Genomic DNA, 27725 nt, shown 5'->3' on the forward strand with positions numbered 1-27725 from the left:
TATAATATACATCAGTCAGGGAAGGATTATAATGGCATTTCTAAAGCTCTGAAACTCCATAAAATCAGAATGAAAGCCAATATCAACGACACAATGATGAGCATTCCCTGGAGTTCTCCGTCCTGTCTATATTTATGCCAAACAAGTTCATGTTTTTACCTACGTTGTCTAATTACTTGTTTTGTTTCCACCTGTTTTTATCCTGATCTCTATTTTTTTTTTTTTATTATTAATACCGCACCAGTGGAAAGCACTTTGGTTCAGCACTCTCTAGTTTGAGAATTTGTTTGATTAATTGCGACGAGAAAACAAAAGCAGAAGAAGTCTGTAAGGGAGCATTTCACTAAACAGTCCAATTTGCCACTCAACAACATGTCAGTTTGTCTTTGTTTTTGTCTTCAGATATAAGCAAAAGATATTGGTTATGTCTTTTGTGTAACAATAACATAAACAATGTCTTTTGCTGTAAGACATTGTTTACAATTAAAAAAAATCTAAATAAAATCTAACAAGCTTCCACATGCACGGATGACATCAAATAATCCAAGTGATCAGATTTTATTTGACTTTGAGAACGTTCAGTTGTGTGTTTTTGTTTTCTCTTCATTTAGACATTTGAACACGAGGTGGTAATGTCTCATGAAAAAAACAGCCGATTTAAATGTTTATTCCTTTAAATTTCAATTTATTACACACTTCTAAATGCTTCACTTGTTGACATCACGGTGGGGATGCGTGTTTCAGATATGTGTTTAGATAATACTTAATCGATCAGTATTTGTTTCAGTGGTGAACATTGCACAACACCTTTGCAGAAACAGCGCCCCTTACAGTCACTGTATGTGAGGGTGACAGTACTAGGTTTAAATTAATAAATGACTAAGAACATTTATTAATTTAGCGCGTGGCTTGTTGATTGGTGTGATCAGAATAGAGCAAATATGTTGAATAAATTGTGCTATAACAAATTTTTTTCAGCAGCTTTTTTTGTTTTAAAAAAATACCATACATTTTGAGAACAGCATATTGACAAAGGTCAAGTAGCGAGCCAACATAATCTGCTGAATAGCACATATATTCAAAACACAAAGCAAACTTTGCCTATGACACAATGATAAAATCAACTGTTTTTGTTTTTATCGTGTGGAGATTTCCAAAACAAATTATGTGAAAATTCAAAATGCAGTACGAAACCTGAACATGTAGTATTGGGGAATACCCCAATTTATTATCTTTAAAATATTGATATGAGTGTTCAAACATTAATCACATTATCAGAAGAAAGCTTTAACACATCAGCATTCATATTCTGATATTTAACTATTTTGATTGAAGTTTGGTGGGAAGAAATTATTTCACAGAGTTTATTATGTCACTGGCAACACGAGCAGGCGGCAACAAAATACAGACTAACAAGAGATAATATCTTGGCCAATAAACAGCCTGGACAGAAATGTTCCTTGCATGAGTGGCACCCTGGATAAGACGCAAAAAAACCCCAACTATGAATGCCCCAAATGGCAAAGGATTTCCCAATCACAAAATCAGTTTTAAACCACTTGCTACCACTGTAGAACGACTCAGTCCAAACTTTATTTCTCTAGATTGACCCAGTCTGATGTGATTCTAATCAAGGAAACATTGAAAATTATCTGTTGTTGTCAACGCCAAGAGAAAAAAAGATACATCACAATATGTTTTTTTTAGAGAATCTTTTCAGCCATTGCCTTATCTGCCCATGAGTAGGATTTTGAAACAACAGATAACCAAATGTAATCTCAACTCTTCCAATCAAATACCACGACCTTTACCATATCACACTATGCCATACCATACCAATTAAGAGTTACACATCATCAGATGATGTACAGTAAATTGTTCTTCTGGTGTGCACAGTCCCACTCACTAAACAACTTTCGTTAAGTGCTTAAGTGATCATAACTTTGTTCTGTTTTGTTTTGACTTGTACCGTGTCAGAGAGCGATGTTTCGCATGTTACTTACTTTTTCTGTCCTTTATTATTCTATATTTTAGCAACAAGGTAGAAGAATTCAACGATGGATCTGCACGTTTATGCCCCGGATGCACTGGATGAAATGGTTGCGCAAACCCCGCCTACCCGGAACACCACTTTCTGTCTCGTTGGCTGACAAATGATGCGGACCAGCTTTTAGCTCCTAAAACAGTGGCATGAGATTTAAATGGCATTTCACTTAACAAGTGGATCTTTACATTATTTACTGAGGGCTTTTCAACTTTGATTTTTCAACCAATCAAATTCGGGTCCTGTAAAAAAACTGGCCAACAAGATTAGCTCCTGCAACAATCATCCAATGAGAATCCGATGTAGGGTCTTTTAAACGTGGTTTTAGGAAGTGTCGTTAAACACCAGGAAGTTGTAAACAAAGCTGACAGCTACTGAGTTAGCTGTTAAGTATATCTGCATGGATCTCGAGATAGCTGAATAAAAAGGCGATATTAGTTATTTTTAAATAATAAAGCTAACCGGTTTCAATGTAGCGGTCGTTTTGCGGTTATTATCTGTATCTATTCCTCTTAGGTACCGTTACCTGTCTTCCGTTTTAGCGCTGAGGGGTGAAAAAAACAAAACGACTAACGTTTTTGTACAAGGACGTTAGACCATTCGCCGTTGCCGCATCCACAGTAAACGTTAATCGTCTACCATTTACCCGATCCACACTGGTTTAACACCACCGGCTTGAACAGCGAGAGGGGTTTATCTTTGTTAGCTAAACAACAATGTCCACGTCCAACGCCAGCTTTAAGAACAAATGCGTGGCCCAGGTGAACTGCATCTTCTGTGACAGTCTGTTGTGCACCAGGGGGATGAAGGCTGTGCTCCTTGCGGACACCGAAGTTGAGCTCTTTTCCACGGATATACCTCCAAACAGGTAGGTGCTAACTGGATTAGCCTAGCTGCTAGCCTCTGTTTATGTCCGCTGCTGGGATGGAATTAGCTTCAAGAAGTGTTGCTCAGTAAAATATTTCCACGAAAGTATTATGTGTAGCAAGTGTCGATGTTATTTTTATACAGGTGTTTAATGCCTTATGTGTCTATTTGGATGCTTCCTCCCGTCAGAACTGTTGACTTTGTGGCCAGCTGCTACTCGACTGAGAGCTGCAAATGCAAACTGAGAGACATTGCATGTCTCAAATGGTATGTTCACAATATCGTTGTCTTCAAGGATATCAATAGGCTTTATTTTAGCTCGGAAATGAGGCTTATGTTTTTTTTTTTTTTTGTTACATAAATGAAACGCTACTTGCTTTAATTTCCCCACTTGCTACTTGAACGAACTACTAGTGGAATACCTGCATTTTAAGTTTCCACTTAAAATGATCGGAATAGTTGCCAAGCAGTTTCATTGCTGTATATTTTAGGTGAATTCACATTGCAGCAGAGTTTGAGCCTCTTTTGTATTCCCAGTCTTTTGTTGTTGTTGCACACAGGACAAAAACAAAACACCTGGCAGATAATAGGCAGCCACTAGTGGAGTTAGCACTTTTCACACATGTCCCCAGGAAAAGTGCTGACCTGTGGTTTCTTCTTTATTCCCTCTAACTCCTGCTCACAGTGGCAATGTTGTGGGTTATCATGTGGTTGCCCCCTGCAAACCCTGCTTGCTGTCATGTAACAACGGCCATTTCTGGATGTTCAACAGCGACGCTGTGTCCACTCTCAACAGACTTGATGCTACGGGTTAGTATAAGCCCCCCATCCCTCTTTTATCATTTTTTTTTTTTAACCAGGTACTTTTTTCTTCAGGCCCCGCTGTTAAAGATGTGCAAAACACCTTAAAATAAACTTTTCTTTTACTGCTGAAGAATAAGGTTGGAAAAAAAACCAACCTTTGAAATTTCACTCCATTCCATCAGTTGGAAAAACTACCATGCAAAGAAATCGCTTTTCAATAAAATCATCAGTAGCATTCAACTATTTGGATAAAATAAATGCATCTGAAATTTAGACTTTATAAAATTTCACAGCGTCTCTTTGAATTTATATTTAGCAATTTATTATCGCCTGTTTTCTTGGGGTATAAATATCACGTTACCCAGATGGTAATTTTTGTTCCACAGATTGCAATAGAACGAGGATCCACATTTATTTCATCGCACACAGTGGTTGTTTTTGTCAGAAGGCCTTCACCTGCAGTTTTTGCTCCAATCACTTCTCGTTCGTACCAATGGCTGATCCGTACAGCCATCTTCTCAAAAGATCATCTTTCATTGTGACTTGCTGTTTTCAGAATTTCTAACTTAAAGTTATGTAAATGCAGTTGCAGTGAAAGATCAATTCAGTTTAACTGTTTCCACATCATTGCAGAGGGTGCCAATGTGGGCTGTTGTAAACATGTAGTGTCTTCCTGTTAAATATTTCATTATTTATTTATTTATTTATTTATTTACCTAAATATCCTTGCAGGTCTGAATCTGCTCCTCTGGGGAGATCTTCCAGAGTTGGACGACAGTGAAAACGAAGAATCAGAAAGCCCGTCGGAGGAGGAGTGCATTAGGTAGAGTGCAACACGGACGATGCAAGAGGAACCTAGTGGAACGACATTCATTAACTGGGGAAGGTGGAGCTGGAAGAGTGTACAGACTATGCTGGGAGGAGACCAAAAAGAGAAGCATTAAAGGGTAACTGAACACTGAATCGCATAAGGCTGATGAGCTCTGCTGTAATCCTCTGTGTGGGCCGCGACTGCAGCTTCTAATCATTAGTCAAACTGATGCTGCAGCAGGTGTTTGGTCTTTGACGGGTAGCGGAGAACACCTGCTGTGACGTCACTGGGGCGTGGCTGTGAAGCAGAGGCGCGCCAAAGTTTTTGTTGAGTTACCCTTTAAGCTGTGGCCAAGCCTTTCTCTTTAATTTACAAAGTTAAAGCACAGATTGAAAAAAAAAAAAAAAAATTCTTTAGGGTATTGTAAAATATGTAGCCGAGGAGATCGGAGGACGATCTCGTCGGCTACATATTGAGTTTACTTTGTGTTTAGCTACAAGTAAAGCAGAAGAAGCGAAACAAGATGGCGTTTACTTTAGTTCAGACTCTGTGAAAGGATGGCCACAGCTCACCCAGTTGTGATCTGTACAGATAACATGCTGTGATTGAGAGCTGTGTCTTAAAGGCCTATATGTGTTCTCGCTGTGTGGCTTGGTGCTGAATGAAACCTCGAGTGCTTTTTGAATCTCACATATTAGAGAAATGGCACAAATATTAAATGATGTACACGTTCCTTGCTTTTTCAAAGGGCACATAGTATTTAAGGTACCATACAATTTCAAATTGTATACAAGTGAAAGATGTTACCATGCATAAATTTATTTTATTATTTGTATTTTTTTTTTTTTTTGGTTTGTACACTTGTGATGCCAGTGTGTTTAGTATTTAACCCCAAGGTAAACCAGACCATAGCAGTTTTCCTTACTAACGTACTAACTTGAGGAATATGTGATTGAACAAAAAAAAAAGAAACTGAATTAACTGCTGAGTTAAAACATACATTTATATCTACATATAAATGAGGGGAAACCAATTTGCTGAAATGAGGGAATGTATAAAACAATAAGCTTTGCAAGGGTGTCGGGTTCCATGGTGAGTTTATTTATGCAACATCGTACCTGCAGCACCTGAGGAGGGAAAAACAAGTCGGCCAAGGGGGATAATCATGGATCGTTAAAATATTTGCCTTTTATAAACGGGCTTTAGTCATGCAATTTATAGATCGATCTACAGAGCTCCTCAGATGTTTTTTTTTTTTTTAGAGAAACTGTTCAGCATGGCACACTGAATGGTGAAGCTTACACCTTTTAGGGTTGGAACCTGTTTCATATTGTGTTTGCCGACAATGAAGCACAGTCCGATTCTGTTCGTTGGACAGAAAGAACCAGCAGGTCAGAGTTCAAACTCAAAGGGCTTCTTGGTCAAATTGCTCCTTGGCCAGTTCGTACCTCCATGTTGCCATTTTCTCCCTTCGTACATGTATTTTTTTTTTTTTTTTTTTTTCTCCTGTAAGCAAACCGTTCATACATTCATTCGGCCATTGTGCAGTAGTTTAATTAATTGAGTAATTAACTGATTAATTCTGTAGAAGCAGAATCACAAAAATGCTAAAACTCCAAATATTTTACATTACTTATAATATATTTATTGAAGACATTAAATTCCACCCCATTTCCACTAATTGCGGTTCTGAGAGACTGGCTCCTACACAAACCAGAAAATATTAAGTTGGCAAAACATGGAAAACGACCATAAAATTAATTGTGAAATGGGTACAAAGTGTTTCTCTGGTGGATATGAAGCGATACTTGGCTGGTCCTTTTAAAAGGACGACTCCATTTCATTTACGGTGAAGCTGTACACGAAACTTGCAAGAGTAGGAAATTTTGAAAGGTGGATGCGACCAGGACCCAACTAAAAGCAAGTACTCTCTGTGTATTTGTTGTTTTTTGCGTCTTTGAACTCATTGCTCTCGCATCTTCGCCGTGTAATTCTATGATCCGGTCTTAAAATTACAGAAAGATTCTCATTCAGTAAGAAATTAATGAAACTTACTTGTGGCGTCTGCAATCGCTGTTGAGGAATCGAACATTGAATGTTTTATTAACACATTAAAATTTTTTTTTTTTTTTAACCTGAAGGCTGAGGATAAATAATGTGACTAAATAAGTCGCTTTGCCCCCACGTTCATCGATGCTGCAGCTTTTAATTCGGAAAAAAAAAGAAACGCATTTAATGAGAAAAATCTTCTTTTTATTTTTAAATGGAAACTGACAGTCTGTATCTTTTCAGACCAATTTCTGTCTGTATGTTTGAAATGGTGCATTACCTATATATTTATTAAACTCAAAAACCAAAAGTACTGTTTTTTTTCTTTTCTTTTTTTTTAAGTCTAACAAATGCATCGATTTGTATTGTGCTAATATTTCCGTTCAATATTTAACGTGTCGATCTTTAGTGCTTCGTTTTGTACATTAAGGGTTGGATGTGTACAGTTTTACCTCAAGATGGTATGACGTGTGAATTTCCTCTGGCTAGGATAATTGTTTAAAAGATAATCAAATTACTTAAACGGTTATTTCTGACAGTTGATTAACAATGCCCATATGGAAAATGCATATATCTATATATTTTGGAATTGCACTAAAACTGCACTGGTAGTTTAAAAATTGATTTGTTGTTTTGTATGCTTGTTAAGTTAATAAACTTTTTTTTTTTTCCCAAATGATCTTGATGCCATTATTTTTTCCATCAGGTTTTGTTTGTTTTTACCTATTTGCAGCGTTCGATCTAAAACTCTGAGACGGATGGCTCTGCTGATTTTTGGTCTCGATAAAACACAGCGTTACTGACATCAGCAGATGAAATGCCTCACTAAATCACCACTGACTGGGAAAATCACAGCAGCTTTGGATTCTGTGCCTCTCCAGCGTTTCTTCATACTCTTGAGACCTTGATTTCCAAAGTAAGAGGATTGTGGACCTCTACAAACATCCAGCGTCTTTAGCAGTGATATTTTTGTGGCTGACCCACCTCGTAGAGGTCAGTGCCTGTCTGTGGGACAACTTTCTCCAGTCAGCATGATTATGTAAGCCCTAACATGACATCTTGGTCAGATAAAGCAGTGTGGCCATTTGATCAGGATTCCTTAGGGAGGTTGGTTTTTTTTTTTTTTTTTTTTTTGGGCATGTCCCGCTGGACGGAAACCTCGGTGGAGACCCAGAGGTCACTTGGGGGATTATATGACTCTTCTGGTCTGGGAATCCCTTCAAAATCCCTCTGGATGAGCTGAAGAGCGCCGCTGGGCATAGAGACAACCGAGTTTCCATACAGGGCCTGTTAACCTTATCTCTGGAAAGCAAAAGACAGTTATTAATTTAATAGAAACTTTTTCTTCACTTTATGGATAAATATATAATTTGTTAAAGGGAATTGAAATTATGCTAGGATGGTGAAGTTCCAGGAGATGGACATAATTACAATGTTGATACTCTTGTGTTTTCACATGGCTTGGCTTAGCTTAGCTGCAGGGCTTGGCGTTCATTTGGAGCAATCCAACTGATGTTACGGGATTTGTTGTTGAAAATGCAGCTCGGCATCAGGAAAAGAGCCGTGTCTCGCGGCTCTTCCTGCACGTCTCTTTTGCAGCTTGATGAAATAAAAGTCAAGTTTATATAGTTTCAGCTGGCTAAAAGACTGCAAAGTATTAATAAAGTAATGATGTCAAAATTTACTGTGATTTTTATCTATTATCAATGAAGATGCTGTAATGTCGGTGTGCGAGGCTGAAACGTATCTGTATTTTTCCACCTGAAGCGCATTTTGAAGCATCCCTCACACATTTTTCCACATGAATGTTCTTGTGAGCCACATTGTTGAGCAATAGTGAAAATGAATCATAATTGATGTTCATTATACCAGCTTCTCCTGCTAAGACATGAATGTTTTGATAAAACCTCTTTTATCCAAATATTTACTGCCTTGGGTGAAAGCCAATAACAGGGCTATAGAAATAATTAAGCCCTTGTACAAAAAGTGGAAACAGTCTCACTTAAAGATGTCTTAATATCAACAGTTTAGTGTTTTATTTTATATTTTTTTTTTAGGCTTTTCACATTTGAGACAAAAATACTCGGACCCAGTGCGTTGTGTAACAATTTTATAACAGAGTGAAACGCTTGCCACGTAGGTTGGGGGGGGGGGGAATTTCTATAAAGATGACCGTGGCGCCCTCTGCTGGATTGTACACGCAATCACATGCTTAAAAAAAACTTGCAGCATATTAAATGTGAAATTTAAATAATAAATTCGTATTCATTTGAACTCCAAATGTACCTAATCCTAATCCTTTCCACAATGAGGGGGGAAAAAAACCATAGCCTTATCTTTTTGAGGATGACTGTCTAGGAAACAACTTGTTGAACTTGTTTGAATAATAACTTTAAATCTAAATCTGTTAGGAGTATAAAATCATTTGGGATTAAATGTATTTTAGAAAACTGGCCATGACCTCCTTAGTGTTATAGTTATATTTGGATCTCGTCACTGTCAGTAGTTATGTGACTTGTAGAAAATATTTGCAATTTACCACTGTCTGAAAAAAAAAAAAAAATCATAACCTGAGTTCATCCTGAACAATATGTCAAACATAATGTCCAAAAATGTTGTCTTTGAAGCAGATAAAATTGTGTATGTGTCTCAATAAAAAACAAACAAACAAAAAAAACACTTAGGCTTTAATGAGGGAGGGAGTGTTTGTAGTCCTTTATACAACAACATCCAAATGAAAGCGTCTTCTTTAAAAGAGCTTGTCTTGGAAAAAGTATCATCTGATAAACCAATTGTACTGAAAGGCCACAGTTGTACCACTGCTGATGTAAAATCATTAAAAGGGCCTCACTCTGGGTGCTTTGGACTAACTGCTTTCCTCTGGGCAAAAGGTGGCTGTGCAAATCACGCCATAAAAGATTCATTTACATAAAGGTTTTTTTGCACATCCATTAAGTGTTATTAACTTTATTTATTTGCATGGGATCTGTGTTAAGTATTAACAAATATTGTATGCTTTAACATAATTAGTAAAACCAGTCCCTATTTGTGTTTTTGATTATTGGAAGATGGGCTTTAAAATGCAGTTTCGACAATGGTGGCAGTATTGTAGAGAAAGCTGTATCTTTTATTTTTTTTTTGTTTGTATGTTTTGTTTCCATCAAAGGCCTGGAAACTATGACCTTATCTCAGGAAAGCAAAAGACAATTATTAATGTAATAGAAACTTTTTCCTTTACTTTATGCATATATGGAGTTTAATCTTTTATTCTGTTAGTCTAGTTAAGTGAGGACGTCTTATTTACTATTGTGGATCTCTGGTTTACTTAGAAAAACGGTCTCCAGACAAATAATTAAAATCAACGCGTGTGTGAGGCGTGTGACTGGACAGGTCTTAAGTTTTCCCTTTTTCCATCTTTACACACTAGATGGTGCAGATGCACTGTTAATAGAGACTACCATGAAGCGGCTGACACACATACAACCTGCTCAGCGATAAAGAAATATAATGCAGTAAAGAAACCCAAATAGTCTTTAAATAAAAAAAAAAAAGCCTAATTCTGTGTGCCTTCACCACTTTAGTTCTAGAAATCATCCTCTGATTTAAATGATAAATCAGAGATATCAATAGTTGAGCCCCAAAATGTTCATACACCTGCCAGAGTTGGATTCATTTTTTTAAAATTATTATTTAACTGGGACGCTTTTGGGAAGCTGATATATCTCAGAATATATAAAACAATGTTAAGAGACTATCAATTTTTTTGGGAGAGGTGCAGAGGGGGAAGATTAATCTGTTCATATTTACATTTTAATAACACAGAAAGGTTCAGAATCTTTTTTTTTTTTTGACTTACATTCTTAATAATCAAAGGAAAAAATCTTTATTGGCAATATACAGTTAACACTTCTCTTCTAATTGATGGCCATTTTTTTTTGCACATTTTCTCTGGTATTCTGACGATGTAGAAACTCCAACGCTTAGGGGTCGCAAGGCCTCCTCTCTGTTGCCCTAATCTTTAGCCACCTCCACAGACTGCGTCAAATCTGAGTCAGGCCACTGACTGGGAAACTGCTATTTCTCGTCAGAAGAAGCATGCTGGTCAAAGTAAAAGATTCCTCAACTTCCTGGATGCAAATACGCCCAGACTGCTTGTCCGACCTACGCCAAATCACCTCGTCAAGCAAAAGATTCTCAGGTAGTCATTTATAATTTCAAACAAAATAGATATTTATATGTTTGAACTCTCCGACTAAACAGAATTTTTTCGTGCGTTTTCCATGATAGATGAAGAAGGTTACCGTCAAAGTAGAGAACGACCTTGAGCTTCAGAGTGATTTAAAAAAAAGAGCTTCGTAAACGCTCTGCAGCCTGTCATGGTCGTCTCTTGATGACAGACCTAAAAGCTGGAGTAATGTCCAGTCTTCCTTGATTATGCATATTTATGACACCTCAAGAATTCTTCTCATTTTTTTATATATTTTTTTATTTCCAGCGGGTGAGGAGGGCAAATGGTGATAAATGGCAGAATTTATTCACTTAAGGAATAAATCCTTTAATCAAGAGAGAGCATTTTCATGAGATTGGTGGACCAGGCTGCTGGAATTCTTAAATAATTTAACAAAATCAATTTTATATGTAATATGATCACTTACCCGCAAAAAAAAAAAAAACATCTAATCCTCGAGGAACCACTGAAGCCATAAACGCTTGTGCTGCAATTAAGGGATAATAAATACAACTGCGTTAGTCTGGGGGGAAGTAACTGCAGGTGGCACATGCAACATTGCAGGTTTTCAACAGGCAGACTGCCTACTGGACCATTATTATACGCTGAGGCTAGCTGCACTGGGCTTTTGTCGAAGTGCTCAAGATAACACAAAGGGAAAACTTCAAACGGGGCTTCTTATTGTGCTCAGTTCTTCTGGGCAAGCTGATTACAGTTAAGGATAAAAGTTGTTCCTATACAGTAAACTAATGCGGGGAATCAGAGTGCACTAATTAAGTCATGGGGGGATATGAGGCGGTCTGCTTGGATGTTCTCCCCCACTTCCCGCCCCAAAACACCCGGACCGTGGGGGTTTTACTGGGAACTTTTTTTTTTTTTGTTTAACAGCCCAACAGCAAGTCAGCATCAAAGGTGTTTATTGTCAGCTGAGTGTCCGGTAGAGGCACGAACCGCTGGATCTTCGCCGCCGCCTGGGAGAAGAAGCAGAAGCAGTGCGGCTTCTCTCCCTCGTTTTGTCTATTCTCCTCCCGTCTTCTTCTCTCCATCCCGCTGCCCCTGCCTGCACGCCACAGCCAGGAAAACAGCACCGAATATCAACTTTTTTTTTTTTTTTTAACATCAGCTTACTCTTTTGCATCGTTTAAAAGTAAATGCATGGTGATATTTTAGGTGTAATAACTGCAACTGTGTCCTTTCCACGCCATGCTTGTAAGAAATTGGGCACTTTATGAGTCTATTTACTACAAAAAATAAATAAATAAAACGGTGAACCTGCGATCCTGACCAGAGTATCAGAGTAGTTACATGCAGTTTTAAATATAATTTCAATACGTTATAATTAAAAGTGTTTAACTGGATGGCTTGTGATCCCGGCTCTGAATAGGTACGACTGAAGCGCTCCTGTTTTTGTTTCCCTGCCTCAGCAGAGATGCTGAATGAACCCACCCTGAAATTAACACATTTGTATTGTGAAAATATTTGAGAATTCTGCCTTTTGTGTGTTGTAAGTATATGGTATATCATCCCCCCCCCCCTATCTTTTCAGTAGTATATGGAGGGATAAGGCTGTTGACATTGCATACTTTTTTGTTTCATGTGGGCTGGTTTCTCAATCTGTCCTTGGGCTAGCCTGTCCTATTTGAGCTTCTTCCATTCACTTCTGTGTGTTTCTTTTATATTTCACATAGAGAGCACTTGCCAATAATCTTATCTTGGGAGTCAGAATGTTTTGATTCATTTAAAACTCAGCGAAGCCTCCGGGTGATCAAAACAGCGAAGTGTGTCCTACACACACATGGAGTTGTTTCATTTATTTGCATGTTCAGGAGCAGAGCACAATATGAAGGGAAAAAAGTCAGAGTGCCTTGCAAAAGCATTTATGACCCTTTAACTTTTCACTTTTTTTTTTCATGACAAATGTGTTGTATTAGGATTTTTATCTCAAAGACTAAGTAGATATAATTGCCAGATAGAAGGAAAAGTATGGATTTTTCATATTTTTACAAAAGAAAGTTTAAAAAGTGTGGCACGTATTTTTATTTACCCATACTACTTAATGCTGTACAGACACGTTTTACTTTAGTTTTTTTGTTGTTGTGTTTTTTTTTGGCAAACTGTAAATTAGACTTTATTTTTGCTACTCTTTCACTGAGGCCATATAAAACTTTAATAATTGTTCTGTCAACAGATCCTCTCACCCGAGCTGTGGTTCTCTGTAACTCCTCCAGAGTCGCTATGGGCTTCTTGGTTGTTTCTCAGGTTAATGCGCTCCTTGTCCGGCCTGTTGACCGACACGTCCGTCCACTGACCTGCCACATCTTTTAAACTTCTCCACAACTTTATCTCTGACCTGTCGGAAGTGTTTGTTGGTCGTCGTTGTTCTTTACGGTGCTCAAGCAAACCCTAGAACTGTTTACAGAACAGCTGAATTCATACCAGGATCAGTGGATTTTGTTAATTGAGTAGGTGGTTGTGTCAAATCTTATTCCATGGTTATACAGTCAAGTCGTCTGTGTACAATGTCATGCTTTTCAGATTAATTGTAAAATTGTTCATTCGTGGATCAATCTCTCTCTCTCTCTACGTCATATTTATGCGCTGCTTTGTGCTGCTTTGCCACAAAATATTCTAATAAAGTGCATTTATGGTTAAAGTGTGGCAAAAATCTGAACTCATTTAAGGTATATAAATAACTTTTGAAAGACAAACATTTCATAGGCCGTATAAAAACCACCATGTGGGGATTAAGCGACATTTTGTTTTTACTACGCTTACTTAATAACCATAGAGTTGCCTTTTATATTTAGCTGTGCCTGTTTGTAGTGGTTAACACACAACCAAGCACAGACACATGTAACTTAACTTCCTTTTTTTTTTTTAACATTTGTGAAGACCAGTCCCCCTTCTTGTAAACTTTTTTTTTTTTTTTTCCAAATCCCCATTTAGGACTCCCAGAGTTAAAGCGTTCTTTCAGCCCACTTGGAGTGTATGCATGTGTGTGTGAATGTCAGAGGGGGGTGGGTGGTTAGAGTGTCTGGTAGAAAACCTTTAATCCGGGTGCTGTCAGGCCCAAACTCGGCTTGACGTCCCATTGATGTGGAACAGAACAAAACATAGGGCCCCTTCCTAAGCTCCCACTGGCTCAAACACACACTCACGCGCGCACGCACACACACACACACACATAGGCACACACTGACCCTCTTTAAAGCACCCAGCTTGGGCCCCCACTTTCTAACCGGGCAGGGCATTACTCAGCCTAAGCACATGCGCATGCATGCAAAACCCACTGGCTCTCACACACATACATGTACATGCATAGGAAGATGCAGAAACTGAAACCGAAATGGGAGAGTGAGGGAAAAAAAAAAAACTTTTTGGGAATTCCAGGTGGATACTTGCTGAAGGTCCCACCTTATAGGGTAGGTTTAAATTTATCGCTAGAAATAAACCAAATACGACCGTGACGCCACTGACACCTGCTTTTTCACGTGAGCAGGGTTAGCAGAAGCCGGCTAAAAGTGTTTATTCGACAAAATGGTCATTACGGCCCTGATTGCAGAGTGACAGTCCAGCAGAAACTTTCATTAAAGTTACTTTGTAGAAAATGAAGCAGAAAGACGCACACGCTGACCGTCAGAGAAAGTTGTATGAAATAAAAAACGAACCAGTCTGAACCAGAATTTATTCGAGTTAATGGTCTGGAGCTGCAGAGATGCTGTGAGTCGCTGTTCTCTGACCAACCAGAAGGTGGAGATAGTCCTATTAGAAATCTACTAATCAAAAGGCCTCTTAAACCTGACATAAAGGTTCAGGCATTTGGTTCAGAAGGTCACTTTCAGATTTTTACTAAAGGTGGTCCATAATGCTTGGATTTGATTAAAGTGCTCCTATTGTAAGTAAAATATCCCCATCTGTTATGCATAACCACTCACACCTCCTACGTGGTTAGCTTGTTTCAGTCCGGTGCTTTCTCCAGGATAAAACCTGCTCCTCGTTTCCTCTTTTAGATTACAAAGATCTTTAATCCCGCCGTGCTGGCATTCCGTCGGCCGCGTCTCGGAATGCCAAAAACTCCGGGGTGAGATGTTTGTCTGGGCCAGGCTGCGGTGCGGGGAGACTCGAACGGGCCCAACAAAAATGTTTTTATTGACGGGTGAAAGCAGTCAGACCGACAGCGGCGATTGGCTGTAATTGGTCGGCAAGTCAGCGCCGCGTTTGAAATACCCTATGTAAAGTAGCAGCCTTTAAAAGCAGACACACACACACATACGCCCACCCCTGTTTTCCCCCCCTCCAGTTGCCTTAAGAGAAGCCAGATGGGCCACGGGGAAGCAATCACCTCTCTATTTGTCTTGGTGCTGATCAGGTTAGTGAAGTGTTCTCAGGCCTGGCCAGAAGTCGACACACTGCTGCCTGTTGTCCTCGCTGCTCTCTGCACTGCGCGACTCAAGCCAGCCGGCCCGGTCAAACCTCTGTGGGACTGTCTAAACAGCTGTGCTGAACGCTGAGCAGAGGGAAATGGTCTGTCACCATTAGAAGAGCAGCAAAAGTTGGCAGACATGATTGTGCCAGCGCTGGGCACTTGATGTGGGCGAAGCGAGAGGGAGAGAGAGCAGCGAGAAGAAAAAGTAGAAATGGTCCTAGAGTGGACAATTTATACAGTAATTAGGATCTTTTATGTTAGAAATTAGAGCAAAATCCGCTGCCTCTTTGGGTATTTTAGACTCTTCCTTTAAGTCGGGAGTTTTTTGAAAAGGCAGTTGACATTTCCAGATTGAGCGCAATCAACTTTTTTGAGTTTTATATCTTGTTATTCCCTCATCAAAGTCTACCTGGACTGTTGCTTTAATTCTTTCATTGCATATTTGAGAAATCAATGACTGTCCCATGCCTAAACACTTACCTAATTTCTCAGGCTGAGCTTCCACCTCACAGAGCACCACTCCCTCATGACTCCCCTACTCCTTCAGACTAGTGGCAGACAAACACCAGGTGAAACTGTGAGTCTGCTGAGCTCGTCATACAAATTACTTTTGAGAGGAACACACCTGAGAACGGTTGTTAACGGCAAAATGAGGAGCATCGTTGTGAAGCCGCACTGAAGGCAGAGTGTCGAAAAGAATAGGAGCTTCTTAAAGAGGCAGAGGCCAATTCCAAGGAATCAAATTTCTTTTAAGTCATGTTTGACATATATAGCATTCTTATAGCTGATATTATACATAACTGGCATTATGTATTTTTCAGTTACTGGAAATGAAGGGGATTTCGTGGACCATATTGTCTTGCTACTTTTTAAAAGTATCTGTCTTTTGATTCTCTCTCTGTTGTGCTCATATTAAACTACTTTTGTTGTGATGCTACTGTTATATTTGATTAGCCTTTTTTCGTTACTTGAGATCAGCTGACAATCTGGGAATTAAAGTTCAATAATTTCAATACTCCCAAATCGATGATTATTTGCTGAATTCATTAGATAACAGGTCTTGTCTTCAGTTTCAAGGTTCTGGCATACCGAGGCTAGTAAAGCATTTACATGGGGTAAGCGTAGGATTAAGTTATGTTATTGTTCAGCCATCTCTGACGTTTGAGTCTCAGTAGCAGAGGTGGTGCAGGTACAACCTTTGCCCGTTGATACGGACACATGCGTGAGAGCTGTGGCACATGATGTCGTAGGGATTATTCGACATGTCCAAAGAGTCAGCAGCAGTTTGGCTTCTGTGGCGATCCAATAGTGGCCTGTTAAATGCATAGCATGACAATGACATCATTTTCCTTTGGCATCTTGTCTGCCTTTGCTTTTGGAAGTCAGAAATGTAACAGCGTGGTGGGAATATTACCAATTAAATAGCTACCCTATTGTCTTCTTGAAACTTTAACTTTCACAACAATAAAGAGCATTGTTCTCTTTTAGTTTGAATGTAGTAGACTGCTGTTGGCAGGTCCATTTACTAATTAGAACAAATAAATAAATAACTTTGACAAGTCACTGATGAGGACCGATCAATGTGATAACTGATTGGTCATCAGACTGTTTTTTTCTTTCTTTTTTTTTGGTTGATATGAGGTTGGACGAGTTTGAACAGCAGATATCGACTTGCTGCTGCTAACTAAGCGGTTGATAAGTTAATATGTAAATGTTTGGGTCAGCTAGGAAGTTGGTAGCTGACATCTTTCATCTGCTGATATGGACACCAGCAGTTAGCGGTGGGTCAGTGAATGGGAGGTGTTTAGGCAGCGGCAGCATGTGGGAAGGAGAACATTCCACCCATTGAATGCGCAGATGGTTTGATTTAGAGCAATCCAATGAGCACCAGACACTGAGCAGTGACAGTGTACGAAGGCCTCATTGATGCACACACACACATATGTAGCGCTGACTGGCCAAGTTAATGGAGTGACGGAATCCAGAAGGAATTTCGTCAAGGGCTCGGAGTGAGTAGCCCCTTCAACTGGCCTGGGGAAACTCTGCAGGGCAGGATGTTTTTTCACATCAAGGTACAGCTATGGCCTCTTAACAAGGACATTATTTATGTGAGGAGACAGCGGTGCGTAGAGAGATTCAAGAAGAAGGTGACAAAATAAAAAAAAGAGAGAAAAATATGACAGGATAAGTTGTCCTGGAACTGGGCAGGACTGTCTAGCAGACCCGCTGGCAGGGAAACCTGATCCCGCTCCGTCCTGGGCCACCTTCTCATTGGCTGGCCCTCCCATGAACCCCGACCCTTGACTTTGTCTGGGGCTTGTGACCTTGAGTGAGGTCCAGGCTGAGCGCTGCACATCCTTTCAGACCGCACCTCCTCCGTGCACCCCCCGCTCTAGTTTCTCCTCTCTGCCCATTCGTCTCCAGTGAGAGATGCTTGGCGGGGAGGAGATGGGGAGCAGAAATGTCAGCAAGACATTAAACAGAGTGCGTCTGTGTGTGCTCTTAAAGTCCAACCTGTCTGATTTCCCTCTCCTCCAGCCCCCCGCCCTTTTCCTACCCCTCAATATCTGTGTCTCCACAGAGCAATAAATTCATCCTCTTCTCTCTAAATCTCCAAATCTCTTTGTCTTTTTTGCTCCGTCAACACCCTTATCACATCTTCTGCTGATCCGTTCGGCCTCCCTTTGCCCTCTTGTGGTTTATTATGGCTGGTGTCAGGAAAAAATGCTGCTTTGCCTTTGAAGAGAAATACACACCGTTTGATCAGATGTTGCGCATTATGAATTTACTCTTCAATAAAAGAAGGATGGAAACTTTTTGGTTTTGTTTTACCGTGGCACAGTTTTGCGAGGTATTTCATGTGAGTTGGCTTTGTTGTTGAGAGGTGACTATGAACCTCTCTGATATTGTTTTTTAAATATAATTCTCAGTAATTTGCTAATTTGATTTCATCCTCTTCATCTGCAATCAGGGTCCAAATCTCTTTCAGAAAAGCAAAACTGCATATTTATGCCTAATTTATTTAACAGGTCAAAATGCATTTTATACCTGTAAAATTATCTTATAATCTGTGGTTGTGGAATCGCCATACATCCAAACAAATTGGACCTGTCTGACAACATGAAGTAGGTAAAAAAAAAAAAAAACAACCTCAAAAACAACATATTTGATCTACATACATTAAAAAAAAAAAAACAGATGAAAAACAATATTACTAGTAACTATCAGACTGGAAACAGTTACAAAATGATTTCTAAGTCTTTTAGACAGACATTATCCACAAATGAATTGTAACCAGAAAACTTTAAGACTAGGAGCCGGGACACTTGTTCAACAATAGAACAAGTGTTCAAGATTCAATATTGAAAACTTTTGTAGTTACTCGGTCATCTTATTCTAAACTTTGTTTGATCTGAAACATTAAATGTGCTAAAAAAAAACAACAAAAAACAACATGGCAAACACAAATCAGACATCTATCATTTTTCACAACACCATACAGCATGTAGTTGCGACAGTGTAACACACAGTCGCAACTACACTTTTGTCCAGTCGTGCTGTAAAAAATATTCATGTGGGTCAATCACTAAAAAATAAACTACTTTGTGAGGCCCTTTCGGCCTAATAACATTTACATTTTTTGAGCTGAAAGTTCAACACTCTTTACACAGTCAATAAAAATCCCCCCCCAAGTGATCAAACAAGTACCAGGTAAATTTATTAGACGACTGTGAGCCAGTCCAAACATTTTGCTAGCCAGGTTGAGGGAATGAATCTTTGTCGGTGCAGGTCGCTTGTCTGCATAGTGTAGCATCTGATTAAATAACACTAAAGGGAGTGTGGGGGGTTCAGACATTTGGATGACAATTACTCAAATGTCATAGTACTGGAGCCCGTGTGTGACGTGTATGGCATCTAAAAGTTTGATATGACAGCACAACTGCATTGGATATCAAATCTTATATGCAGCAGCGTTGGAATAGAAAATTGGGATATTTCATACTTAAAGCTTTATACACAATAGAAACACAAGGCAGGTATGTACTGAAAAATTCTTTAGATTAAGCAGTGAAGTTGCACAGAAAGAGGACTTATGGAAAACACATCCGGGAGTAAAAGGAGGAACCCTTGCTGCATCCCATTGTGTTAAAAGTTTCCTCCAACTATTTCTTTCAGCTCATCACAAATATTAAAAAAAGAAGAAAAAAAAAGCAAATGTATAAACTTTTCAGAAGTTATGTATATTAAATATACACTTTTAAATCACATCCACCTAAACAATTACAATAAATGACGTAACATTCCAAAGTTGGATACCCAGGCATCACCAGTAAGTCGGTGCAACATGCTGCGCCCCCTTAATGGTAAGGATACACCCCCAGGGCTTCAAGTGATTCAGTTTTTAAAACCGGGCACCAACTTCTAAAAAGAGTCAAAATCGCTATGACCAAACTTAGACAGAGAGATGTCCATGTAGATGTAACAATGCCTTTAATATGAGATTACTCGAATACGGCGAGGAACTGAGAGTAGTGCTGTGCAAGTATTGTGGCTGCTCTCTATTAACTGTGAAAGATATCAAAAAAAAGAAATGCATCAATTTCACAGACTGCATAAATCCAAGTAGATGCGCTGTTTCATTGACTCAAAGACCTTTTGTATTTTCATGCAGTTTCGGAAGCAGAACTTCCCCCATTTAATACACGCACGGTTTAAAACAGACATAAATGTACGAGCGCTTTCCACACGGAGCAGGCCTCTCCTGTCCTTTCCCACCTGCGGACACACGCTTCCTCCTGCCTGCGCGGACGTTCGCCGCAGACAGAGGCCCGTCTCCGTCGTCCCGGTTCGGAATATGGCAGCGGAGGAGTGCAGCGCAGTACAGCTGAGGGGTGTTTATTTTATTGAATGTTTATTTCACTCTGTAAAACATGCCACTCAGGGACGTTACGGAGCGATGCACTCAGCCCCCCCTTCTCTTCGCTCCCTCTGCCAGTGTAAACAGTGTGTGTGCTGAGAGTGTTTCCTTCGCTAGTCTGTGTAGATGTGTAATCCATCCAGTCAGACATGGTAAACAACATCTCTGCGTGTTTATAAATACTGCCCAACCACTCTAATGAATTTATGGTAATGCCTTGTTCTGCTGCTGCCGTATGCGTCGACTCCGCGCGTGTGTGTGGAAGGTGTGAGTGAGTACCGCACACTCTTCTCTCTGCTTTCTGATGTTTCTGGGGCTGGGGGCGGAGGAGGGGAGGGAGGGGGGGCTGTTTTGTGGTGCAGAGCTTGGTTAAAAGCTTAAAACGTGTGACAGCATCAAGAAATGTGGGACTGTTGTGAACCAATGAGCCACAGTAAGAAGTCCATTAGCAACCAGCTCTGGCTTGTACCATTTAGTGAGCTGTATCTCACCACAGCAAGCGCTGATCTTTTAATAATGAAGCGTAGGACTTCGGTCTCCAGCAGAAGTTTGTTCCCGTCTTTCAGACGTCGATGTTTCTTTGTGCACTTTTCGGCGACCTCTTTCAACATTAAAAAATGTGCGTGCATTGTTAAACTTGCCATTAACTTGTCAGAGTCTTATTGCACTGTGTTACCCGATTGTACAGGACTTAGGACTAACATTAGAAATTAATTCAAGTGAAGTTTATTTGTGTAGCATATTTCAGCAACAAAGCAGTTAAAGTGCTTCACACCATAACCAATTATAACAGCTACAACATTACTTTTTAGGTCTTTAGCCATGATTTCAGCTGAAATCTTTAGCCATGTTTTCTGTTTTCTGGAAGTTTGCTCCAGAGTTTTGCTCCTTGTTTGGTTCTGCTTCTGGGTTGCAGAGCAGACCAGAACCAGAACCAGAAAACCTGAGTGATCTGGAAGGTTGACTTGAGAAGCCGCTGCATGACTTGCGTAATTAAACATGACTCATTTTTTCTCTTGCTTTGGCATAAGAATTTTTTTTTTTTTGTCAAAACACGAATCTCTTTAAAAGTAATGCAATTGGGCACTAATTGCAAAGCTAAGACATTTCAACATATTGTTATATGGAGCGGGCTTTGGCAACCCAAAATTTCACAATGCAACACTGACTAAAAGACAAATTTGCAATTGTAACCTGGATTCGTACTAAACAACCATGACATCATCATTAATCAGACAATTAGACCTTTTAAAGTGCTTTTCAAGTAATTAAGTTAAACACAACATATCCTACAGAAGTTAAAAAGAAAGGGTAAAGTATACAAATAATCATATTGAACTCTAAAGTAATTTAAGAAATTATTAGTAGCAAACATAGCATAAAAAAATGCAACCCCCAGTGAAAACTACCAGCGTTATAGACAAACATTTTAATCTACTTTTCTGAAACATTAAACGTACTTTAATAACATGACATAGACAGTAAATAGAAAAAATGTTAGATTTTGTTGATAAAATAGTGACAACAAAACGATTAACATGGTATTTAATATATATGGTAGATCAAATTGAGAATAAACCAGAACTAAACACCGTGAATAGAAACTTCACTTAAAAAAACTACTAAACAGATATGCAAAAAAAAAAAAAAAATTAGATAAATATTAAAACTTAAGAATGACTAAATTACTGAAATTCAAGTTTCATTTGAAATTTTACATGGAATCAATCAACTCATTAGGAGGAAAAACTTGATTTGGAGCTTTTTAATGGAAGGTCCTTAAAACTTTACATTCTGGCGTTTGCGACGTTGGGCAGCAAACTGACCGCTAATCCCACTGGTGTGCAAGTAAACAAGTATTTGGTGTCTCTTTAGTGCGTTACGCGTGCATTATTGACTTGATTATCTCGTGAGGCCGTACGAACACACACACGTTCGAACGTGTGAGGGTGTCTGTGTAGATCCGTTGTTCAGACTAAGCCATCACGGCTCCCCTCTCATCAGGCCTGACAGGTGTTATTACATTGAAATGAGAGCAGTGATGTATGCATCTATAATGTGGACCTGTCCTCTTCTGCTTGATGGAACCTGACGCTTCTCATTATTGTGACATGTTTGAGGAAAGAACAAAGTAGCAACACTTTGCCTGGAGTGTGGCGCGCGCGGGGGCGCGCGGCGTTGCCAGGCCTCGTAAGCACATCTCACGAGGACGTTGACGGAAAGTGGTACATCACGTTTTTTGAAATGCTTTCAGAGGGCTAACAAATCTAATGTCAGTTTCACTTAGCGCAGATGAAGAAAGTTGCCGTCGCACTTTAGGTCGAGAATGTTACTTTCCAGCAGAGAGAGGACGACAGACACGATGGGTTTTATTTTTATTTGCAAAACAGTTAAGGTAAAATATATAAAAAGAGGTTAATGTGCCGGCTAATGCTATTGATTGGGTTTAAATATTTAATATGCGAGGACTTTCTCTTGAACAACCTTCACTTATGAGTTACAACGTCAAAAGGAGAGTTTGTGCAATTATGTGGCAATCTAATGCTTTTGAAAGGGAGTCAGTTTGGGAGTCCATTGAAGCCAGAGATGTGGCACTTTTTTAAAGGACATCTGTTTCACATCAGGCTCCTGTTGACTATGTAAATTTTATTCAGCAGCTAATGGACAACACAACCTGATCTGCCACTAAAGTATTCCAGCAGCCTTGACTCACACGTCTCTGCTCGCTGCACAGCATTTTCACAGAAAATGTTTTATTCGGCTCCTGCCTCGGTTTATTCAGTTTCCAATCCTCACTTGACTTGTTTATTATTTGATGAAGAAGTTTTTTTTTTTATATGATACTTTCCCCTCTTAGGACTGGAGCGATTGTTGTGCCACATGGATTAAAGAAAGGGTAATTGTTCTTAATGTGCTGCAAGAGCGAGTATTACTGATACGCTAGAGTGATTAAACACAATGAGTAGCAATAAAATGGGGATAAGTGCATTGTTTATTGTTTGAAAAGGCAGTAAAAAGGGGGAACACAAAATAAATGGCAGTGGTATTTTTGCATCTAGTCTAGATTATATTTGCTTGAAAACAAACAAAAAAAAACTGTCTTGTAATTGCTTTTAGCTGAAGTTACCATAAGATTTTTGGATCCAACTTGCAGCTTCTCATATTATGAAACAGTTCTGAGAAATAAAATGTAAAACTAACTATTTATCACAGTAATATCTACACAGCTGCACATTATAAGGTTTATTCTTTCAGTGTTAAAATGCCCAGCAGATGTCAAGACTTTTCTAAGCACATGGAAGAGAAACCTGGCAAATTGCTGTGCTCTTGTTTTCCATAAAAACCGGCTGATTGCGGCCTTATAGTTCAATTCAATCCAGCTTATTTGTATCGCACCGACTCAACGCGTCGTGTTTACAGTAAAAAGTCATTTCAGTCCAATTATACATACGCTCTAATTCATCCCAGTTATCAAACAATGCAGTCAGGTTCAGTTCAGTATTCAGACTGGTTTATAAAGTTTCCTATCAAAGGAAACCCAGCAGATTGCGTCGAGTCACCGGTAATGTTCAGTCCTCCTGGAGGAGCACATAGACAATCGCTTCTATTGTGTCATTGACTTTACAGCAATCCCTTACACTGAGCAAGCATGCAGCGACCGCATTCAGTCACTACATGCTGGGATGTTCACACCCCCCATAAAAACATAATCAGATTAACCTTGAAAAAGTTTCAATGTCCCAACAGGAATCTTCTGCCACTTGCAAATTTGCTGTGTCGAGTTTCCAGCAGGCATTTTTCAGGTGCAACGTCACAGATGATTAAAAAAAAATAAGATAAAATGGTTTAAATCTATATCTATTTGACATTTTCTATGCTCTTAAATCAGCCTAGAGCACAGTAATTGTGCAGTTGACAGTTTTAAGTGAAAATACAGGGATGGGGTGACTGGGACATCACTGAGTTAATTAAAATAATTAAACTTGACTAATTAGGTCTGAAACATAAAATCCTACCTGATTCCACTTGCAGCAGCGCTCCTAATCCTTTTACCGAAGCTGACGCTTCCTCTCTGGCGGCTCATCACTGCTTTGTCCTGTGAGTTTCTGTAGAGAAACCGAAAGGAGACAACACTTTATTTTTTTATTTATTTTTTTGTGATCGTTTTTGGTTTATCTTCCTCATCCACAATCACCTTTCATTCGTTGGTAACTGATGGAAAAAGGACCTTCGATCTCCAACCTCACTTTGGATCCATGTTTCGACAGGCGAAACTTTTTCACAATGTAGCCGCAAGCTCTGAAAGGGCTTCACGTGAACGTGTTTCAAAACAGACAATAGCTGAAGACAACAAAAAAAAAAAAAAAAAAAAAAACAATGCAACGAAAAGCAGTTATTATTTTTGCGCGTTTGACGAGAATCAACGCAAACCGAACTAGTGTCTGATGGTTAAAAACTGATTACAAGGTCAACCCCAAGTCTACGAGTGAGTAAAGTATACACGTTTTGTTGCCCATCGCTCCTTTATCAGCGGACGTGAAAGGCTCTATTGACTCGGCTAGGCTCACGCGGCGCGCAGACAAGCAGGCAATCCCTGCTCCCTGAGTTGGGACAAAGGTGAACAAACTGATTTGTTGCAGTCGCTAAAATAATAGAGCAATTTCTTTCTTTTAATGCTCACGTTGTACTTTTGACTCGTGCGCACGCACACACACACATTCAGGTGGCCAGGTCTGCTGAGAACAGGCTGTTCACTCAAATCGTCCTCAAACAATGAAGTGCCGAACAGATCACATCAATCTCTCTCAAGAGAAATATTACTTTCCTCCCCCTCCGCCTCTTCTCTCCTCCCGGTCCTCCCCATCTCAACACATGCTGGAAAGGAGAGGCAGCCAGTGAGTGTGGAAACGTGTGGAAGTGTGGAAAAGAGACAAATGTTTGGTTTGTCCTAAATTTGCGTCAGGTCCCCCCCACAAGTCACTCACCTGTAGTTTAAACAGACGGCGAATTTCCTGCCGAAGCATCAAGCGACCTCTGACTGGGAAGTTGGTGTGCGTCACTTTTGCTGTTGTTTCTGTGCCTCAAAGAGACTTGAATCAGTTTTTTTTTTTTTAAATGGCACTTTAATTTAATTTGCAGTAATTTCTAGCGCTATGCATGTTTCATAGTATTAATAATGTTGACGTTTAGCACACTGAATGCCAGTTGCGAAAGTAGCATGAAAAGTTTGCTTTGAAAATCTAAGAAAAAGAAGAGAAGAAAGACTAACTGATAAGAGCAGCTTAATATTTGAAGACGCCACTATATTTCACTTTTTGCAAAGCGCTGCCCTCCCCTTCCAAGTTTTAAGAAAGTCATTGTATTTGGTTCATCCACCCACCCACTAATCTCTGTATATTAGCTCTCAGGAAGGGAAAAGTCTCTCCATGAGCTCTGGTGTTTTAATATCTGTCATCTTCATCCTGTGCTCCATTCCTCTGCTTCCTCTTCTTTTTTTTGGGCTTTCTGTTTCCTCTTGTCGTCATATTTCACTCCTTTGTTTGACTGCTCCGTCCTCATCTCCGCTTGCTCTATCAGTCCTCGTCAACGAGGAGCGCTGGACAGCACTGTGTGTGTGTGTGCGCGCGCGCGTGTATGTTTGCGTGTGTGTAGTTTCGATGCTGGTGATGAGGGCGACACCATTTAGAGTTTTGTCTCAGCGTTTCTTCATTTAGCCCCTCGCTTTTTGTCAGAGCTGCCCAGGTTTCTTGACGTTCCATGTAAACACACTGATTAGAGCTCGAGCTGTGGGAACTTGGTATGTGTGTGTGTGTGTGGGTATTTTTCTTTGCGGCGTTTCGCTCTAGCATGTGAAAGTGCAATATCTAAAGCACACCTGTGTTTGAGTTTTTGTTCTCTGGCAGGAGCCTTCAGCGGCCTATCACTTCCAATGCATTTGGTCTCCAACACAAAGACACACCCGTTTCAACTTAATCCCTCGTATCGGTTAATCACACTTTGGTTTTCATCACTGTCGAGGCTTACCTGACAGCATCACCTTAGTGGATAAAGTGGCTCTCAAATGTGACCACACCGCTTTTATATTATATTATGCCAACACAACACGAAAAACATGTTAAAAATGAAAGTCATATTTCTCTAACCTGCCACTTCTTCTATCGTTGCATTCTAATACAACATATTTATCTCCCTGCTTTTTATTTAGATATTTTGCAAATGTTGTATGATTTTATATAACTATTTAATTTTGGGGATTCAAGCACGCCCTGATAAAAAAAAAAAGTTAGTTTGAAATTTGCATTTTGTTTTCATGGTGACAGTCATGAGATCCACAGATGCTGTGAAAGATCCTATATAATATGCTTTTCTGTTATTTGGTGTTGTGCCGGAGAATTTATGACGGATATTTTAAAAAGGAAAATGAAAATACATATATTATTTCATTTTATGACATCTTTTGAATTTAGAGTTTTATGTTGATGTAACTTTTTAGATTTAATAACTAATATTAGTTGATAAAAAAAATCATAATTTTGTGCTGGGTTAATTATGGTTCACTGACTTAAAGTGAGAAAAGAAATCTGGGATAATGAGTGCCTCAGAGTGACCGCGCCTTAAAATCAAACTCATTTTACAAGCGCAATTTGACTGGTTTCCCACACCTCTAGAGGCAATCTATGCAAATGAAAAGACAGAAAGATAAATAAATAAGTACCTCCTCTAAATGTGAAATTGCATCAACCAAAAGCATTACTTCCTAGAAGAGTGAGTGCTTTTAGGGATTTCTTTTGTCTTTTTTTTTTTTTCCCGCCTCAAGTTAAAAAGACACGGACAAGGTATTTATGTACACACATATGTACGCGCACGCATACACTAAAACACAAAATGCTCAGGTTGGCCGGGGGCAACGTAACAATGCAAAATGGAAAAAAAAAAAAAAAAAAAAAACATGAGCTTCTGTGTTGAGCGTGACAAAAGATGTCTGTAAATGAATAGAGTAAACCACAGCAAATGAAGAGATGCATCAAGGTGGAGGAGGCTGACTGATAGATGAATGGAAGCAAAAAGGGTAAAACAGGGAGAGGCTGATTTGCGTAATGCCATCGTGGAAATTGACTTTTAACTGAAATATTCAATTTTCATACTCCTGCAGGTGAGAGAGCACAAGAGCCCGGGCTTTTTTGTTTAATAAAAATAACAAAATAATGTACTTGACACATCAAAGCAAATAGAAAAATGAGAACGGCCGAGCTTTTGGAGAGCAGAGACACAACTTGGCTGCACGCAAACAAGGTGTCTTCGCCGACAAGGCTGGGAGAATTAGCTTCCACCTTGGCCTGGCAGGATTTACAACAGCAGGAACGCTCTAAATATGAATAGTGGAGCCCAGATGGGGGAAATGAAAAGAATGGGGTTATATTTAACAATTTCACAATAAAGTAAATGTGTTCAAATGTGAAGAGTTAATCACAATTCTTCTCAGAGCTGACCATTAACTGATTATAAAACTCAAAGGAGCAACTAAAAGATCAATTTAAATAGTCCTAGATTGTTAATGTAGCTTTCAAACATCCAGCA

General features: G+C 39.4%; 1 protein-coding gene and 1 long non-coding RNA gene across 2 annotated transcripts in view; one reads left to right on the forward strand and one right to left on the reverse strand.

Moving 5' to 3' along the window:
- Nucleotides 1–2369: 2369 nt before the first annotated feature.
- LOC106958382 (protein FAM72A) lies at nucleotides 2370–6885 on the forward strand. The gene is made up of 4 exons (XM_015050259.1): nucleotides 2370–2912; nucleotides 3101–3178; nucleotides 3597–3721; nucleotides 4448–6885. Exons 1-4 carry the CDS (start codon nucleotides 2761–2763, stop codon nucleotides 4540–4542), a joined length of 450 nt encoding a protein of 149 aa, XP_014905745.1. The 5' UTR covers nucleotides 2370–2760; the 3' UTR covers nucleotides 4543–6885.
- A 16236-nt stretch (nucleotides 6886–23121) lies between these two features.
- LOC106958299 (uncharacterized) overlaps nucleotides 23122–27725 on the reverse strand; it is a 30272-nt gene continuing 25668 nt past the window's right edge. Inside the window, exons 4-7 of the long non-coding RNA XR_001427126.1 lie at nucleotides 25133–25221; nucleotides 24343–24488; nucleotides 24164–24243; nucleotides 23122–23919 (exon numbers count right to left, since the gene is read on the reverse strand). This is a non-coding gene — a long non-coding RNA (uncharacterized LOC106958299). The remainder of the gene's footprint in view (nucleotides 23920–24163; nucleotides 24244–24342; nucleotides 24489–25132; nucleotides 25222–27725) is intronic.

The sequence above is a fragment of the Poecilia latipinna genome, unplaced genomic scaffold, assembly GCF_001443285.1.
Source record: "Poecilia latipinna isolate Pla-1442-1.1 unplaced genomic scaffold, P_latipinna-1.0 Scaffold48, whole genome shotgun sequence".
Taxonomy (NCBI): domain Eukaryota; kingdom Metazoa; phylum Chordata; class Actinopteri; order Cyprinodontiformes; family Poeciliidae; genus Poecilia; species Poecilia latipinna.

Coding starts and splice junctions, on each gene's coding strand:
- LOC106958382 (XM_015050259.1), top strand. CDS start 2,761: ATGTCCACGTCCAACGCCAGCTTTAAGAACAAATGCGTGGCCCAGGTG. Junction 2,913..3,100: donor ACGGATATACCTCCAAACAG/GTAGGTGCTAAC, acceptor TCCTCCCGTCAG/AACTGTTGACTTTGTGGCCA. Junction 3,722..4,447: donor CAACAGACTTGATGCTACGG/GTTAGTATAAGC, acceptor ATATCCTTGCAG/GTCTGAATCTGCTCCTCTGG.